General features: G+C 35.9%; 1 protein-coding gene across 2 annotated transcripts in view; it reads right to left on the bottom strand.

Moving 5' to 3' along the window:
• Positions 1-17018, bottom strand: part of LOC150101239 (transmembrane protein 53-A) — a 205881-nt gene that overhangs the window by 144546 nt on the left and 44317 nt on the right. Inside the window, exon 3 of one of the 2 annotated variants that reach the window (XM_090402254.1) lies at positions 10458-10555. In XM_090402254.1, coding sequence (XP_090258380.1) covers positions 10458-10555 — 98 coding nt within the window. Of the gene's footprint in view, positions 1-8543; positions 10556-17018 lie in introns of those variants that run through there. The other variant, XM_090402253.1, reaches the window with a different exon arrangement.

The following is a 17018-nucleotide window of genomic DNA, read 5'->3' as shown; positions in this document are numbered from 1 at the left end:
GTTTCACTATATAAGAAATGCCAATTCTCTTGCATATTCACATAGTACATGGGCTGACATGCCATCCAGTACCACTGCTGTGTTCATATTCATATTTTTCAAAATGCTGAACACCTCCTGTTCAACCTACCTCAACTTTGATATGCATCTCTGTTACATCAGTAACTCATAAACCTTTACAAAATGATCACTCAGCAACTCAACTATTTCTTTTGCCTCTATCATCTTCCTAACATCAGCACTATTTAAAGTCATCATACCACAGTCATTTTACCTCTTACTTGCTACATAACAAAAAAAAAACTCTTTTGGGTTTACTATGGCCTACTTAGCTAATTTTCTCTCATAATCTGATTTGTCCTTTCTTATCAAACTAGTAATCTTTCTTGCTTGCACTTTGCACTGCTAATGAGTATGCTAATCGCCTTTTTCTTTATATTCTCTCTACGGTTTTTTTTTTTCAGCTCTTGCTTTATATCTCTACTCGTCCACCTTAATTTCCACTTGGTTTATCCTCCTAACCTTGGATATGAAATCTGATACTGCTTCTCTTAAACAATCTCCAACTACTTCCCATGCATTGCTGACATTTTTTTTTCTTACAGCATCTCAAGTCATGTTGTCTGAACTTTAAATTTCTACCCACAACCACCCCAACTTACCTTGCATCATCCAGTATAACTCCACCAAGTAAATATGATACCTACCATCTGTCGCTCCCAAATTTCAAAATGGATGTTGCATTACACTTACATCCCCATGCATTTGCCCAACTATTCCAGCTATTATTCAGATCCTGTTGAAGACTCAAAACATCTGCACTATTACTATTAAGCTTCACATCATCTGCAACTGTAGTCCTGTTATCACTGACAAAGACTGAACAGAAATGGTTCCAGTACTGAGTCCCATGGAACTTCACTTGTAATCTTCCTCCCTGATACTGCTCTCCAATATACAAATATCTGATATCTATCAGAAAGTCAGTTACCAATCCAAACAACTAACCCAATATCCAAACTCATATGTTGTGATTAAAAAACCAACTTATGTGGGACTGTCAAATGCCTTTGAAAAATCCAAAAATGATAGTGTATGCCTTACTCTCATCCATTGATTTTGTTGTTGCTCTATTGTAAAAGGTAATAACCAGATTACTAAAATAAGAGCAACACTTAACAAATCCATGCTGGCCTGCATAAATAACATTACCCTCATCTGCTCAACTTCTTACCAATTTCTCCAAAATATTAACAACTACAGAAGTAATACAAAATGGCCTATAGTTTGATACCACCATTCTACCATCCCCTTTATGCAATGGCATTATCTTATCATCCTTCCACTCTCCTGGAACTTGTCCCTTTACAAGACTTTCATTAAACAACCAAGTTAATGGCATGGATGTTAGTTCCATAACACATACCTTAAAATATGTGGTGAAATTCCATCTAGTCCACCTGTTAGTTCCATAACACATACCTTAAAATATGTGGTGAAATTCCATCTAGTCCACCTGCCTTACTGACATTTAGCATACTTAGTATTCAGAATACATTCTTTTCATGCACTTGTAACACTTCACAACTCACCCTTATAGGAATAAAGCCTGCTACTACCAGGATGGAACACTAATAAGAGATCAGTAAATAGCTCAACTATGTCATCTTCATTCATCACTTGAGTGTCATCTCCATCCAGCAAGAAAATCCCTCCACAAGCCAGCCTGGTTGGCTGAATGATTAGTGTATCTGCTCTCCAACCAACAGAGGTTGCAGGATTGAATCTTGCTGTGGGCATGGATGTTTGTAATTATTTTACCTTGTGTACTATTGCCATAACCTTTGATATGACACAGTGTGACCTTTGCAGTCCTTCTGCCATTAAAACTATAAATCATCTCATTACCCTCCACAAACATTATTCCTCCTGCTCACCACATAACAAAAAAACTTCTTGGATCTTTAATCCCTTCCATAATCTTTTTTCTTCTGCAATTACTGTTTAATTTCTTTAGTCATCCATTTGATTTCAAATAGTTTATCTTCTTCATTTGAGATATACAATCTGTCATTGCTGCCAATTTTTTCTGAAGTATCCTGCATGCACTACTGACCTCTATTCCTTGAAATTCTTTCATCCCTTTACTGTTGCAAGGTGGTTTCTAGCCTATGATAGTTGCCTAGTATATCATTTCTCATAAATTCCTTCTTCCTTGATACTTCTACATGCTTAACCATCCTCTCAGTCACAATCAGATCCTCTGATCAAATCTAATTGATCTCTTGATCCTCATGTTCTCTCCATCACATACTGCCCAAGGTGTTAATAAAGTTTGGAAACATTAAGAACAATAACAATTTGTTGAAGCATTAATGTCTTAAGACTAAGTTCTGCTGCACTTAGTCCTAAGAAATCCCTCATATCAGCTGGCTCTTAAAACCTATAACTGTCCTATATTTTGAAATGAATGAATATAAGTTTCATACAAAAGAATTTGAGTCATAACCTGAAGCTAATTTCATTAAAACTTTTAAAAGACTAAGGCAATCATGAGTAACTGGATAAACAAGACATTTAATAAAAATACTGTAAGTGTATATATTTGCTTATTCATTACTCTCTCTCTCTCTCACAAACACACACAGAAAACTTAATTCAAATTTTATAACAAGTTTTCATGTGTTATTCACATATATTAAGGGTAAATCAAGTCCTTTTCATTTGATCAATAAGTCTTCTAATTCCACTGAGATATAAAAATAATAAGACTGAATCTGTAGGGTTTGTTATAAGAAAAACTTAGAAAGAAATCAAGATATAAATCTAGTAACCAATCTTAGTATAAATTTATTCAATTCAGAGGAGTCTTAAATTTAAAAAAAAAAAAAAAAAATTGGGGTGGGGGGAAGCCTAGCTAGTGCAACTCTGGATGGAAGCAAAATAAATAAATTTATCTTTCACAAGAAAGTGAACATGGTCAGATAGAATAGAAAATATTGCTTCAAAAACAAGATTTACTTCATGATAAAATGTGGGAGGTGAAACTGTTGATTTCTTAAAATAACTTACTAGATAAGATTGAAGATAGGAAACACTAAGGCAATCATTAGTGATTGCCTTAGTGAAGTCTATCTTAGTAATCAGCAGATGTGTATTGGGGTTAATCCATTTTGATTATTTTCAGTGAGTCACCAAGATAAGGATTAATTAGTCACATATGAGTAGAATTAAAGCCACTTAGTTTTTATAAATGTTGTAGACAGGTTACTTTAAAAAATTTTGTTGTAAAACATGGGAGGTGTCTCCCAAGAATCTCCCTACTTCTACACGTCAGTGTAGAAGTAGGGAGATTCTTGTTCCATTGTATAAGGCTTTGATTAGGCCACACATGGACTATTGTGCCCAGATTTGGTCACCTGGTTTTCAGAAGGATGAAGAGATGTTGGAAAGGGTGCAAAGGCGACTGACTAAGGTAGTTTCTGACCTCTGGAATGTCGAGTATGAGGAAAGATTGAAAAGATGTAATTTGCAGAGTCTAGTGGAGAGAAGGAAGAGGGGAGATATGATAGAGACCTACAAGTTGGTGAGGGGTTGTTATAGGATCAATGGTGGAGAAGTTCTACATAGAATACTGGGAGATCAGGGGAGAACCACAGGTCATACCTGGAAACTGTATAAAGAGGGTGTGAGTAGGGGAGTGAGAGGCAGGTTTTTTTCGTGCAGAGTTGTGAATGATTGGAATGCCTTGCCTGAGAGTGTGGTGTCTGCAAGGAGTTTGAATGTGTTTAAGACCCGGTATGATGAGATGTGTGTGTGAGATAAAAGGACCTCCTAGATGAGTCTTTGACTCCATGAGGTCTTGTTTTAATAATAATAATAATAATAAAAGAAATAAATAAAAAATCAGCTAACACCTTTTATTCTCCTATAGGAAGTACACAAGGCTGTTTTAGCCTTTTCTAACTTTTGGAGACTGGGGAGACAATTCAGTCTCCACCAGCAGCCAATCAGAGATAGCTGGTCCAAGACTATCACTAATTATAGATGGCAATCAATGAAGAGAGGTGGCTGACAAGTGATGCCATTTCATGGTCCCTAATCCTAACACTATTTTTACTCTGAAAATAATGTGGGTTCTACGGTAAATTTTCTCAAGTTTATGAGACAAAAACCCAAGTTTTCAGGAGAAAAAAAACCCCATGCCAGAGATAACTCAGGAATCAGTTGAAAAGAAGGTTAATAAAAGTTTCTCTAGTCGGTGACTAGAATTGAACTTATGATGCTCTTCCTTTGGGCAGTCTAGTGCGGCGAAAGAAATGCAAATTATATAAAAATCATAAAAGTATACAGAAATTGCAATAAGAGCATAAGGGCATCCTTGACAAAAATCACTTGATTATGATAAATCTGCCTTTTTTTTTAAGATATGAGGGAAAATTGATCATGGTAATGAATATGATCCAATTTATTTGGATTTCAGAAGGCCTGTGATGAGTCTCCCATAGCCCAATCAGTATAGACGAAGCACTTTGGTCGGCAAGATCTGGGTTCCTCGATTCCCATTAGTGATGTGAGGAACATTTATCTGGCCTCTTTTGACAAAGGGTGAGTTAGCCAGTCTCATACAGAGGTAGGGGTTTTTTTCACCTGAAAATTCTGGTTTTTCATCCTCCAGAACAGACAAACCAGCCTATGAACATATGCATCTGCAGACATAGGACACACACTGTGAGGCATAAGGCTAACCACCTTATCCTCAATATGGTAGTGGTCAAGTGAATAGAAATCCTTGATACCGCAAGCTAAAAGAGGAGGGAAAAAATAATAATAAGTCTGTGATAGTGTTCCATGTTAGAAAGAATTTGCTGATTACAATGGAAAAGCAGAGTAGAGAAGAAAATATATTTCGAGAAGTTACATACTCAGAACTATGCCAGTTCCTCTTGTTATTTAATATATTTGTTAATGATTTAAGTTCATCATCACATCAAATTCCTGACATGTACACTCAAGGGGGTGTACAGGATATGATAGTACTACATGAAAAATTTACATCATTACAAACTTCCTATCTACAATTTTTCTCCAAATCAGTCTATTACTTGTCAAGACTCCAATATCATCAGATCTTATATTTCTATCGTCTAAGGCACATTGTACCGTATCAATCCACCATCTCTTGGTCTTCCACTGGGTTGTTTTCCTGCCAACCTGGCAGAGAACACTTGTTTTACTAATCTTTCCTCGCTCATTCTGTTTAAGTGACCATACCACCTGAGATTACCTCTGCTAACACACTCCTGGATGCTGACAATGTCAAGTTCTTTCCTAATATCCTTGTTTCTAATATGTTATTGCCATTGATGCCATCTGTTCATGCCTATAATCTTTCTAAGGACCCTCATATCTGCGGCCTCGAGTGTTTGGTCAAGCGTTTTACTTCTGACCCAGCTCTCAGATCCATAAGTTAAAACTGGTTTGAACACTGTCTTGTATACAGCTAATTTAGTGTTCCAACTAATTTCTCTCTTATTCCATATGAATTTATTCAATTGACTTCCTACCATACCAGCACTGTTGATTGTGTTGTCTATTTCCATATTTAATTTACCATCTTCACTAAAAATCATGCCTAAGTAGCTGAAATGTTTTACTTGTTCCACAGGTTCCCCGTTCACAACACAGTTGACATTCTCAACAATTCTACCTATTTTCATTGTCTTTGTCTTTTTAATGCTGATCTTCATACCATATCTATTACAACAGTAATTCAATTTAGTCAGGGAATCTTGCAAACTAGTAGCGGATTTATTCAGAAGTATAACATCGTCTGCATAAAGCAAAGAGCTGACATTAACATCTCCAATTCTGATATCATGTTTAATACCACTTTACTTCATAATGTGATACATACAGATAATGAAAAACAGAGTGGATAATGTACATCCTTGTCTCACACCAGATTTAACATTAAACCATCTTCCTGTACTTCCTTCAATTCTAACTGCCGACTTACAACTCAAATAAAGACTAATTATTACTTGATATAATGACCCATTGACACCATATAACTGTAGCGTATTGAATAGCTTCTCTCTTGGCACCTTGTCATATGCCTTTTCCAAATTGACAAAATTTAAATACAGATCTCTGTTATGTTCCCATGCTTTCTCGACTATTTGTCGTAAAGTGAAGATCTGATCCCGACAGCCTCTATTTGGCCTTGTTCTTCACCAAGCATTTCTTCCACAATTCTTCTCAACCGGTTCTCAAGTATATTGGCATAGATCTTGCCAGAAACACCTCTGTAATTCTCACATTCAGTTTTATTTCCCTTTTTTATATATGGGCACTATTAGAGCTCTACTCCAATCATCAGGAATTTGTCCCTCTGTCCAGGCTTTCTGAACTATGCAGTGCAGCCACTGCAAGACTTTTATACCATATCTTCAGCATTTCTGGTCGAATATCATCTACTGAAGCTGCCTTTCCAGATTTCAAGCCTTTGATGGCTTTTTCTACTTCAAGTACGGATATGTATTCCTGACTGTATGCCTGTTGAGTGTTTTTTACCACTGTGCTATCACTTCTTGTTTCATTTAGCAATTTTTCGAAGTAATTACTCCATACTTCCAGGATATATTTTTCACCTGTTTTCATGTCACCTTTATCATCTCTAACTCCTTTTACAGCCTTCTTTCCTCCATTTCTAAGCTTCTTCAACAACCTCCAGAATATATTTATTTTCTATGTTCTTGCCAAAGTCTTCCCATGACTTTTGTTTAGCTAGTTTTACACAATGTTTCGCTTTCTTACATGTGTCTCTGTATTCTCTAAGAGCAAAAGCTGACTTATTTGCCAGGAACTTTTGATATGATTTCTTCTTTTCCTTCACTGCCTCTTTAACTTCCTGTGTCCACCATGGAGTCCTGATTTTTCTATCCTTTCAGACAACCTTACCACATGCCTCTCTCTGGCTGAATCAATCAGGGTTTTCTTCAAGGCTTGCCATTGAATCTCCAAGGTTTGGTTCCTGTTCTCAAACTCTTTCATTTTTTCTTCAATAATCATTGTGTATTTTAGTCTACAGTTCACATCTGAGAGCTGCTCAACTTTTATTCGCTTTAAAACTTTCTTACATGTTATTCTTTTCAATACGAAATTCAGTTTTATCCTGCTCAAGACTAAATAGTGATCGCTTGCAATTTCAAATCCTCTCTGTACACTCTGGTGTCCTGCACCAGGGAGAAAACATCACTATCAACAATAACATAGTCAATGAGACTTTTCTTATTCCTTGCCTCTTCTCTCCACGTGAATTTGTGCACATTTTTATGTTGGAACATAGTGTTAATAATAACCAGTTCATGTCCTGAGCAGAAATCAACAGGTATTTGCCATTATTATTAGCTTTGCTCTTTTCTCCAAATTTTCCCAAAATATTTTTGTATGTCTGACAATCATTTCCCACTCTGCTATTCAGATCCCTAACAAGGACCAACTTTTTCTTTTTCATTGTGTCAGTTGCTTTTTCTAAAGCATCAAAAAATTCCTCCACTTCTACCTTAGTAGAACCTTCTGTGGGACCATAAGCACAAATAAGTCTCATTGTCCAGTTCCCCATTCTCATATTTGCCCACATCACTCTACTTGAGACTGACTGCCATTCAAGAAGATTAGCCTCGTATTTTGTGTTGAATACTATGGCTACTCCTTCTTTTCCTTGATTGTCATTGCCTGAATATAACATTTTGTATTTATTGCTCAGAAAGATCTCGCCAGTTTTTGTCTTTTTTGTTTCAGTCACCCCTATTATGTCGATCAGGTACTTATCTAATTCCTCAGCTAGCTCCATTTCTTTGCCATTCAGGCTTCTTATGATGATAGTACCGATCTTTAACTCTGGTGATGTTGAGTTGGGGTGTGTTTTCAGATTTGTTCCAGTAACTGACTTTTCACTGTTCACCCAGGTTCTCTGGCAAAAACAACGGTGGCCTTGTTTAATCGATTGATACCCCAGGCGGCATGAAATTTTGTCATGTTGTACCATAATTTTTTATTTTGGTTTAACCAATAAGAATACAATTTGGTCAGCTAAATCCCAAACTGCCAGCCCATCCTCGTTCATTCAGTATCCAGGTAGATACCCAACAGGGTGCACCACGAGAAGGTGAGGATTGGGCATTAGGTCAGAAGCCCTGGTCGGTTCTTCACATTCCTTTTTAAAGGAATGTGAGGAGGATGTAAAGGCTGTAAAGAGAATGTAAAGGCTATGTGGAGGTCTCCTCTCAGTTATACAGCTTTGACCCTTAAGCACCCCATGATTTAAGTTTAAATATTAAAATAAAATTTCTCTTAACTGATAACATGAAGCAGAATAGAGTAGAATGGAATCAATTTATTTATTTTATTTTTTTTTAACCACACCAGATATTTCAAGTAAATGGTGATTAGGAGTGTGTCATCCATATCAAAAACTTGGGGGGGATTTCTTCCATTATATTACTGGAAAAAAAATGTCAGTAAAATGAAAGACAGCATTCTGTAGGATGACCAAAAAGTTTTATTGAAAAATGATGCCAAAATCTAGCATACATTATAACTACTTATTACTGTGTTACAAAAAATACATAATCAGAATACATAAACATTCCCCTTTTTTGTTTTAGATTTGTTCAATTTTTATATTAGAAAAATTTGCTTTCAAATACACGTTAATGGTCAATGATGCAGCAGAAATTAGAACTGAAAAGAAAGTAAATAATTAGTTGACTGGCTGAGTGTGTTAAACAGCTGAATACAATATGTGGCTATAAATGCTTGCATGTGTGCTTTTTTTTTTAAAGCAAAGTTTCTCATTCTTGCAGACTTGATGGTCTGTTAGTTTTAATAAAACAGCAGCAGACCATATGCTTTACAAATGATTTTAACAGACTGGAACCACGGAGAGAAAGTGGGAATTAAAATTTAATGTGGACAAGATGTAAGTTATATACATTCTGGTGAGAAATTAGCATTAGATACATGATTGATACATTAGTAGTAATTTCCAGAATCATGTTGGTAAGAGTAGTCAAGCTCATAAGATTTATTTCAACTCATGTTTAATTAAAAGATATTTTGCTATGATATCCTCATTATAAATAAAGTTTCAGAACTATTTAATGGATGTTAAGAGAAACAACAGTATTAAGAGAAGATTCATTAAACATGTGAAGAGATAATTCAGAATATATATATTCTGAAAAAATTTTCAGAATATATATATTCTGAAAATTTTTTCAAAATATTCTGGAAAAAAAAATATTCTGAAAATATAAGATAATTCAGAAAATATATGGAATATCTAAGATTAGCAAGAATATATAGATTAGCAAGAGTCTGGCACTTGGCTGAAACAGGCTTCACTGGAATGTATAATAAAAAATTAGAACAAATATAAATTCAAAGATAATAAGCCGAAAGACTAAAAGGCTATTTTACCGGCGAATTTAAGGTTGAAAATATTACAAGGAATTATATAAGCTTTTGACTGTACTGGAATGTAGTGATAATGGTAATGATAACTCTTGCTGATTTGAATATTTTAATGACATAATGAAATGATTACTATTAGAAATTATTAGATAAATGTCTGTAATAATTTTTTCAACAATAATTAACTTTGCTATTTTCTAATGTGATTCACTATGATATTTTATTTTGTAGAATGTTTTTATTTTTCTGAAGTTATGTTTCATGCAATTAAGTAATTTGAGCTGGTTGAAACCTTATCCCATGAATATGTAAAGATGTTTTTTAACAGCTATGACTTTTATATCTAATTTAGTGACAAAGTATCTAAAAGCAGATATTTATTTTGCACACATTCTTTTCACATTCACATTTTATGTTGATATCAAATATTTATCTTATCAATAAATGAATATGTGGTTTGAATTATTGGAAACAGAGTTGGGTATGCAATCTCGCTACTCTGTTTGTATCTTCAAAATAACATTAATTCAACTAATATAAAATTATAAAACTTTTCAAAATTCACTTTAAGAAGTTAAATGCTGCACGATAACCAGAATTAAAAATGTGTGTGTTTTTAAAGGTCTTTTTTATTTCGAAACAATAGGCAGTCAATAAATCCTAAAACACACTGCTTATACTCTTCACTATGCTTCACTAAATGCTGAACATGAGGAGAATCATCCCACATCACCATACTAACATCTACTCCTTTCTTTCTGCGTGCTTCAGCAAATTCTTGAATTGATTGATAGTTACAAATTTCATCTACTTTAGAAAAAAGAAAGAGCTGTGGACAGATACTAGGTTCCTCAAGTAGAATATTCCAGATACTAAAATCTTTTGGTGCAGCAAACGTGAAGAAAAAACTAGCTATATATTTACATAATACCCGATATATATATAGATATAAACAAGTAATAAAAGCAGTGATGTACTTATTTAATAAGTTTCCCTGTACAATACTAGTGAATGCTCGAAAACTTCTCGCTGGTGTCATTTTTGCTGGACAGCTATCAAAGATGCATCCTTTTATCTGGAAATAAATATATCAGAACTATTTAATGGATGTTTAACAGTATTAAGAGAAGATTCATTAAACATGTGAAGAGATATGAGAACCACATATGAGAACTACAGTGAAGAGATAAGAGATATTGATTTGATAACCATTTAAAAATATTACTCATGGAACATCCAGACTAGTGGTTCTCAAACTTTTTTTTCTTATAGTATAGTAAAAAACTCAGTGTACTGCAGTTTTTCTTTGCTATGAAAAATTGCAGTACACTAAGCATTTAAGTTGGCAACCACAGAAGGGTCAAGAAATTTTCATATGTACAGCTCTTTTCAATAAAAGGAGCCTTATTTTTTTTTTGTTTCTTTGTGAATATAGGATCTAATGTGGTTTAAAATTAGTGTGCAAGTGCAGTGCTTTTTTTTTTTTTTTTGAGATAGCATGTAACAGAACAGCATCCGGCACCTTTATTAACAGTGATGTGTGATATACACAATCAGTGTATACTATAATTATTGAAAAATAGAGTAACTAGAGTTTTATCATAATAAATTTAGTGCAATAAAAGTCAACATGTGATATATGTAGAAATTTGTAATAATCAACATTTTTTTACTGCATCTATTGGTAAGATATTTGTTATATAAAACTATTTTTAGAATTTAAATAACTTTTAAGTTTATATATTAACATGTTCATGCTAAACAGCATCTTGGGAAAGTTGTGCCTCAAGCTGGACTATATTTAGCACTATAATAAAACTTTTACTTTCAGGGGTGATAAAACTTTTATGGGAGCTTAAGGATCAAAGCTATATAACTGAGAGGATACCTCCACATAGCCTTTAAAGGAATGCAGAGAACCGACCAGGGCTTCTGACCTAATGTCCAATCCTCACCTTTTCGTGGTGCACCCTGTTGGGTATCTACCTGGATACTGAACGAATGAGGATGGGCTGGCAATTTGGGATTTAGATGACCAAATTGTAATCATATTGGCTTAAACCAAAATACAAAATGATGGTACAACATGACAAAGTTTCATGCTGGCTGGGCCGTCGCCCAGTTAAACAAGGCCCCCCGTTGCTTTCGCCAGGGAATCAGGGCAAACAACGAAAAGTCAGCTACTGGAACAAATCTGAAAACACACCCGAACTCAACATCGCCAGAGTTAAAGATCGGTACTATCAATATAAGAAGCCTGAATGGCAAAGAAATGGAGCTAGCTGAGGAATTAGATAAGTACCAGATCGACATAATAGGGGTTACTGAAACAAAAAAAGACAAAAACTGGTGAGATCTTTCTGAGCAATAAATACAAAATGTTATATTCATGCAATGACAATCAAGGAAAAGAAGGAGTAGCCATAGTATTCAATACTAAATATGAGGCTAATCTTCTTGAATGGCAGTCAGTCTCAAGTAGAGTGATGTGGGCAAATATGAGAATGGAGAACTGGAGAATGAGACTTATTTGTGCCTATTGTTCCACAGAAGGTTCTACTAAGGTAGAAGTGGAGGAATTTTTTGGTGTTTTAGATAAAGCAACTGACACAATGAAAACTGAAAAGTTGGTCATTGTTGGGGATCTAAATAGCAGAGTAGGAAATGATTGTCAGACATACAATTGAATTGAAGGAAGTACAGGACGATGGTTTAATGTTAAATGTTTAATGTGTGAGACAAGGATGTACATTATCCCCTCTGCTATTCATTATCTATATGGATCACATTATGAAGGAAAGTGGTATTAAACATGATATCAGAATTGGAGATGTTAATGTCAGCTCTTTGCTTTATGCGGACGATGTTATACTTCTAAATAAACCGCTACAAGTTTGCAAAGATTCACTCACTAAATTGAATAACTGTTGTAATAGATATGGTATGAAGGTCAGCATTAAAAAGACAAAGACAATGAAAATATGTAGAATCATTGAAAATGTCAACTGTGTTGTGAATGGAGAACCTGTGGAACAAGTAAAACGTTTCAGCTACTTAGGCACAATTTTTACTGAAGATGGTAAACTAAATATAGAAATAGACAACAGAATCAGCAAAGCTGGTATCGTGGGAAGTCAATTGAATAAATTCATATGGAATAAGAAAGAAATTAGTCGGAACACTAAATTAGCTGTATACAAGACTGTGTTCAAACCAATTTTAACTTATGGATCTGAGAGCTGGGTCAGAAGTAAAACACTTGACCAAAGACTAGAGACCGCAGATATGAGAGTCCTGAGAAAGATTATAGTTGTGAACAGATGGCATCAATGGCAATATCATATTAAAAATGAGGATATTAGGAAAGAACTTGACATTTTCAGCATCCAGGAATGCATCATCACAGCTAATCTCAAGTGGTATGGTCACTTAAATAGAATGGGCGAAGAAAGATTAGCAAAACAAGTGTTCTCTGCCAGGTTGGCAGGAAAAGGACCCAGAGGAAGACCAAGATATAGGTGGATTGATACTGTACAAAGTGCCTTAGACGATAGAAATATAAGATCAGATAATGTTGGAGTCTTGACAAGTAACAGACTGATTTGGAGGAAAATTGTAGACAGGAAGTTAGTAACGATGTAAATTTTTCATGTAGTACTATCATATTATACTATCATATACACCCCTTGAGGGTACATGGCAGGAATTTGATGATGATGATAAAACTTTTGCTTTGTTTAGTTTGTGACTAAGCAGCATGTTGTCTGTTAGGGAAAAGTGCTTTACACTATATAGGGTGATTTTCATTCCATTTACTTTACTTTACAGATGCAAGCTGGGGGTTAGGTCTTTGACTATGCAGGTTCACTTTCATTCCAGTACTAAGCCACCACTATATATATATATATATATATATATATATATATATTGGGTATGCAACAGAAAGCACAAGTAATTGCCATATCTTATCTCAAGGTCAAGTACAACATGAGACATATGATGTTAAACATGAGACCCTGCCCCTCACAATCATGTTAAATAAATAATTTTAATAGGTTTTATCCAACTTTTACAGACGTTTTGTTCATATGAAACAAAAACTGTCTTGAACCATAAAGTAAAAAATTAAATTAAATCACACTTATTAAATAATATAAAATTATAATTTATATTATTTATCTTTATTTCAATAAACAAAGCTAAGAGGAAGGCAAAGCAGAAGTGATGAGTCAAGAGTGGAAGAGGACAGAGAGAGAAAGCAAGAAGCCAAGAGAGTTGTGGTGCAAGCGAAGGCCATGGCATATCAAGATCTGTATGATCAATTAGAAACAAAGGAAGGACAGAGAAAAATTTACCAACTAGCAAAATGTAGAAATAAAACAGCAAAGGACATCTTACATGTGAGGCAGATCAAATATGCTGAAGGAAGAGTATTATGGAGGGATGTGGAATATACTTTCAGGGACTATTGAATGAGGAAAATGTGAGGACTCACAGAGAAGATGAGCAGTCTTCTGAGGGGATGGTGCAGAACATCAGTAGAGTGGAAGTGAAGGAGGCCATGAAGAGGATGAAGAATGGAAAATTGGTGGGCCCAGACAGGATTCCAGTGGAGGCATGAAAGGCACTGGGGGAAGAGGGAATTGACCTGCTGTGGGACCTGTTCATGAAAGTTTGCCAACAGGAAAATATACCCGAGGAATGGAGGGAAAGTATTCTTGTCGCCATCTACAAGGGTAAAGGGGATGCACAAAACTGTAAGAATTACAGAGGAATAAAGTTGATGTCCCACACAATGAAAATCCTAGAAAGGGTTCTTGATGGAAGATTGAGGAAGGAGGTGGAGATTGCAAAGGAACATTTTGGCTTTATGCCTAATAGATCAATGACAGATGCTATCTTTGGGTTATGGCAGATGATGGAAAAGTTTTGAGAGAAACAATGGGAGCTACATCTGGTGTTTATTGATCTGGAGACAGCATATGATAGAGTGCCAAGGCGAGAAGTCTGGAGGTTTCTGAGGGAGAAGAAGGTACCGGAGAAATATGTCAGGTCGGTGCAGGAGATGTACAGAAATGTGAAGACAAGAGTTCGGACCTGTCTGGGACAGACAGAAAATTTTCAAGTAACAGTTGGCTTGCATCAAGGGTCAGCATTAAGTCCATTTCTGTTTAATATTGTGATGCAGGTGGTGACGGAGGAGGTGAGAGAAGATGCGCCTTGGACAATACTGTATGCAGATGACATCTTGCTGTGTGCAGATTCAAGAGAAGAAGTGGCAGCTAAACTGGAAAGATGGAGGAAAGTACTGGAAGAGAGAGGTATGAGACTGAACAGAAGTAAGACAGAGTATATGTGTTGCAAAGTGGATGGCGGCCAGGATACAGATTTGGAACTGGAAGGAAATGTCATCACGAAGGTGAGGGACTTTAGATACTTAGGTTCAACAGTGGAAGAAGATGGAGGAGCTGAGAAGGAAGTGGGATGCAGGATACAAGCGGATTGTAGGAACTGGAAAGAGATGGTTGGAGTGCTATGCGATAAGAGGATGCCAATCAATCTGAAAGGCAAAATCTAAGGACAGTAGTGAGGCCAGCTATGACGTACGCTATGGCAACTGTGGCCCTGAGGAAAAATAACATCAGCAGGATGGAGATAGCAGAGATGAGAATGCTTAGGTGGGATGTGTGGTTTGACCAGAAAGGATCGTCTGAGAAATGACTATATGAGGGGGGAACAGTGAAAGTTACGAACTTAGACGCGAAGATACAGGAGGCAAGGTTGAGATGGTTTTGTCATGTGATGAGGAGGGAAGATGAATGTGGGAAGAAAGGTCATGTAGATGGATGTGCAAGGAAGGAGGAGGCATGGGCGGCCAAAGAAGAGATGGAGGGAACTGGTAGAAGAGGACTTGAGGATGAAGAACTTGGATGTGGTGACAGCCCAAGACAGGAGGATGTGAGGAAGCTCATCATTAACAGTGACCCCACTTAAGTGGGACAAGCTGCAGAAGAAGAAGATCTTTATTTCAATAAATAATTTATTATTTTTATTTATAAATAATTATTTATATATGCACATCCAAAAGTAAGTATGCTTTGGATTATGAGATACTAAGAAAATTGATGTGAAGTTATTAGCCTCTATATACATAGTCCAGTCGTTAAGATATTTCATGTGCAAACTTCATTTGCTTATACTTGGATAAACAATTAAATCGAGAATTTCTTAGCATCTTTAATTTATAGTATAACCAGGTGAAAACTTTGAACATATATGTCTAATCCAGAGTATTTTAATTAATAAGGTGATAAACATAATAAATTTAGTTTAATCCTTTATCCAAGTGTAAGCAAACAAAGTTTGTGCCTGAAAATATCTTCAGGACTAAGGTAAGGTGATGCATCCCTTGGCAACTAATAGCAAAGGTGGCCCAAGCTCTCATCACTCCTTATCTCAGCATCTCCCATAATGCAAAGCACATCTCCTTGCAGACATGTATACTGCTATGCATTAAGGGAAGGGCCACTACCCAGACTGGTTTCAACTTTTATTGAGGTCTCATCAGTTGGGGGGGGGGGCAGACCCAGAGTGGTGATACTAAGGCAGAAGCAATGGAGAGGTCATATTTACCTATACAAGTTGCCAACTGGTGTACCACCTTATTATTAAATTACTCTGGATTTAGAGATGTAATTTAATAATAAGGTGGTACACCGGTTGGTAACTCGTATAGGTAAATATGACCTCTCCATTGCTTCTGCCTTAGTATCACCACTCTGGGTCTGCCTCCCACTGACGAGACCTCAATAAAAGTCTAAACCAGTCTGGGTAGTGAGCCCTCCCTTAATGCATAGCAGTATACATGTCCGCAAAGAGATGTGCTTTGCATTATGGGAGATGCTGAGACAAGGAGTAATGAGAGCTTGGTCCACCTTTGCTATGAGTTGCCAAGGGATGTACCACCTTACCTCAGTCCTGAAGATATTTTCAGGCACAAACTTTGTTTGCTTACACTTGGATAAAGGATTAAACTAAATTTATTATAGTCTAACCAAGTGCAAAATAAGCTTCCAAAAAAAAAAAAAAAGGTGATAAACTTTTTTACTCTTGCATATTGGAAATATATGATTTCTGCATTACCTCAATATTGGTATCTCTTCTGGGTCTGACTCCCACTGCTGACATTGAATAACGTTCATCTTTAGGCTTGCTTGCTTCCTGGGGAGTGGTTCTGATTGGTGGTAAGTTTTTGCCTGTCACTGAGTGGAGTCACTGCTGAGTTTTCTGTCCTTGAGTGATTGAGGTCAGGAATGATGAGTTCAGTTAGTGATGCTTTAATAGGATCACTCATTGAGATTAGAGTGATCTTGTAGATCAACTCAGAGTATTCGGAGAAGTATCTCCACATCCAAAAAGAGGTATGCTTTGCATTATGAGTAACCAAGGCCATTAACCTCTATATACAAGTAGCCCAGTTGTGAAGATACTTCATGTGCAAACTTTGTTTGCTTACACTTAGATAAAGGATTACATCA

Source organism: Typopeltis vanoorti, chromosome 12 (genome assembly GCF_054136105.1).
Source record: "Typopeltis vanoorti isolate ZY-2024b chromosome 12, IOZ_Tvanoo_1.0, whole genome shotgun sequence".
Lineage (NCBI taxonomy): Eukaryota > Metazoa > Arthropoda > Arachnida > Uropygi > Thelyphonidae > Typopeltis > Typopeltis vanoorti.
The sequence above is the reverse complement of the archived record's forward strand: the minus strand, read 5'-3'. Positions and strand labels throughout refer to the sequence as shown.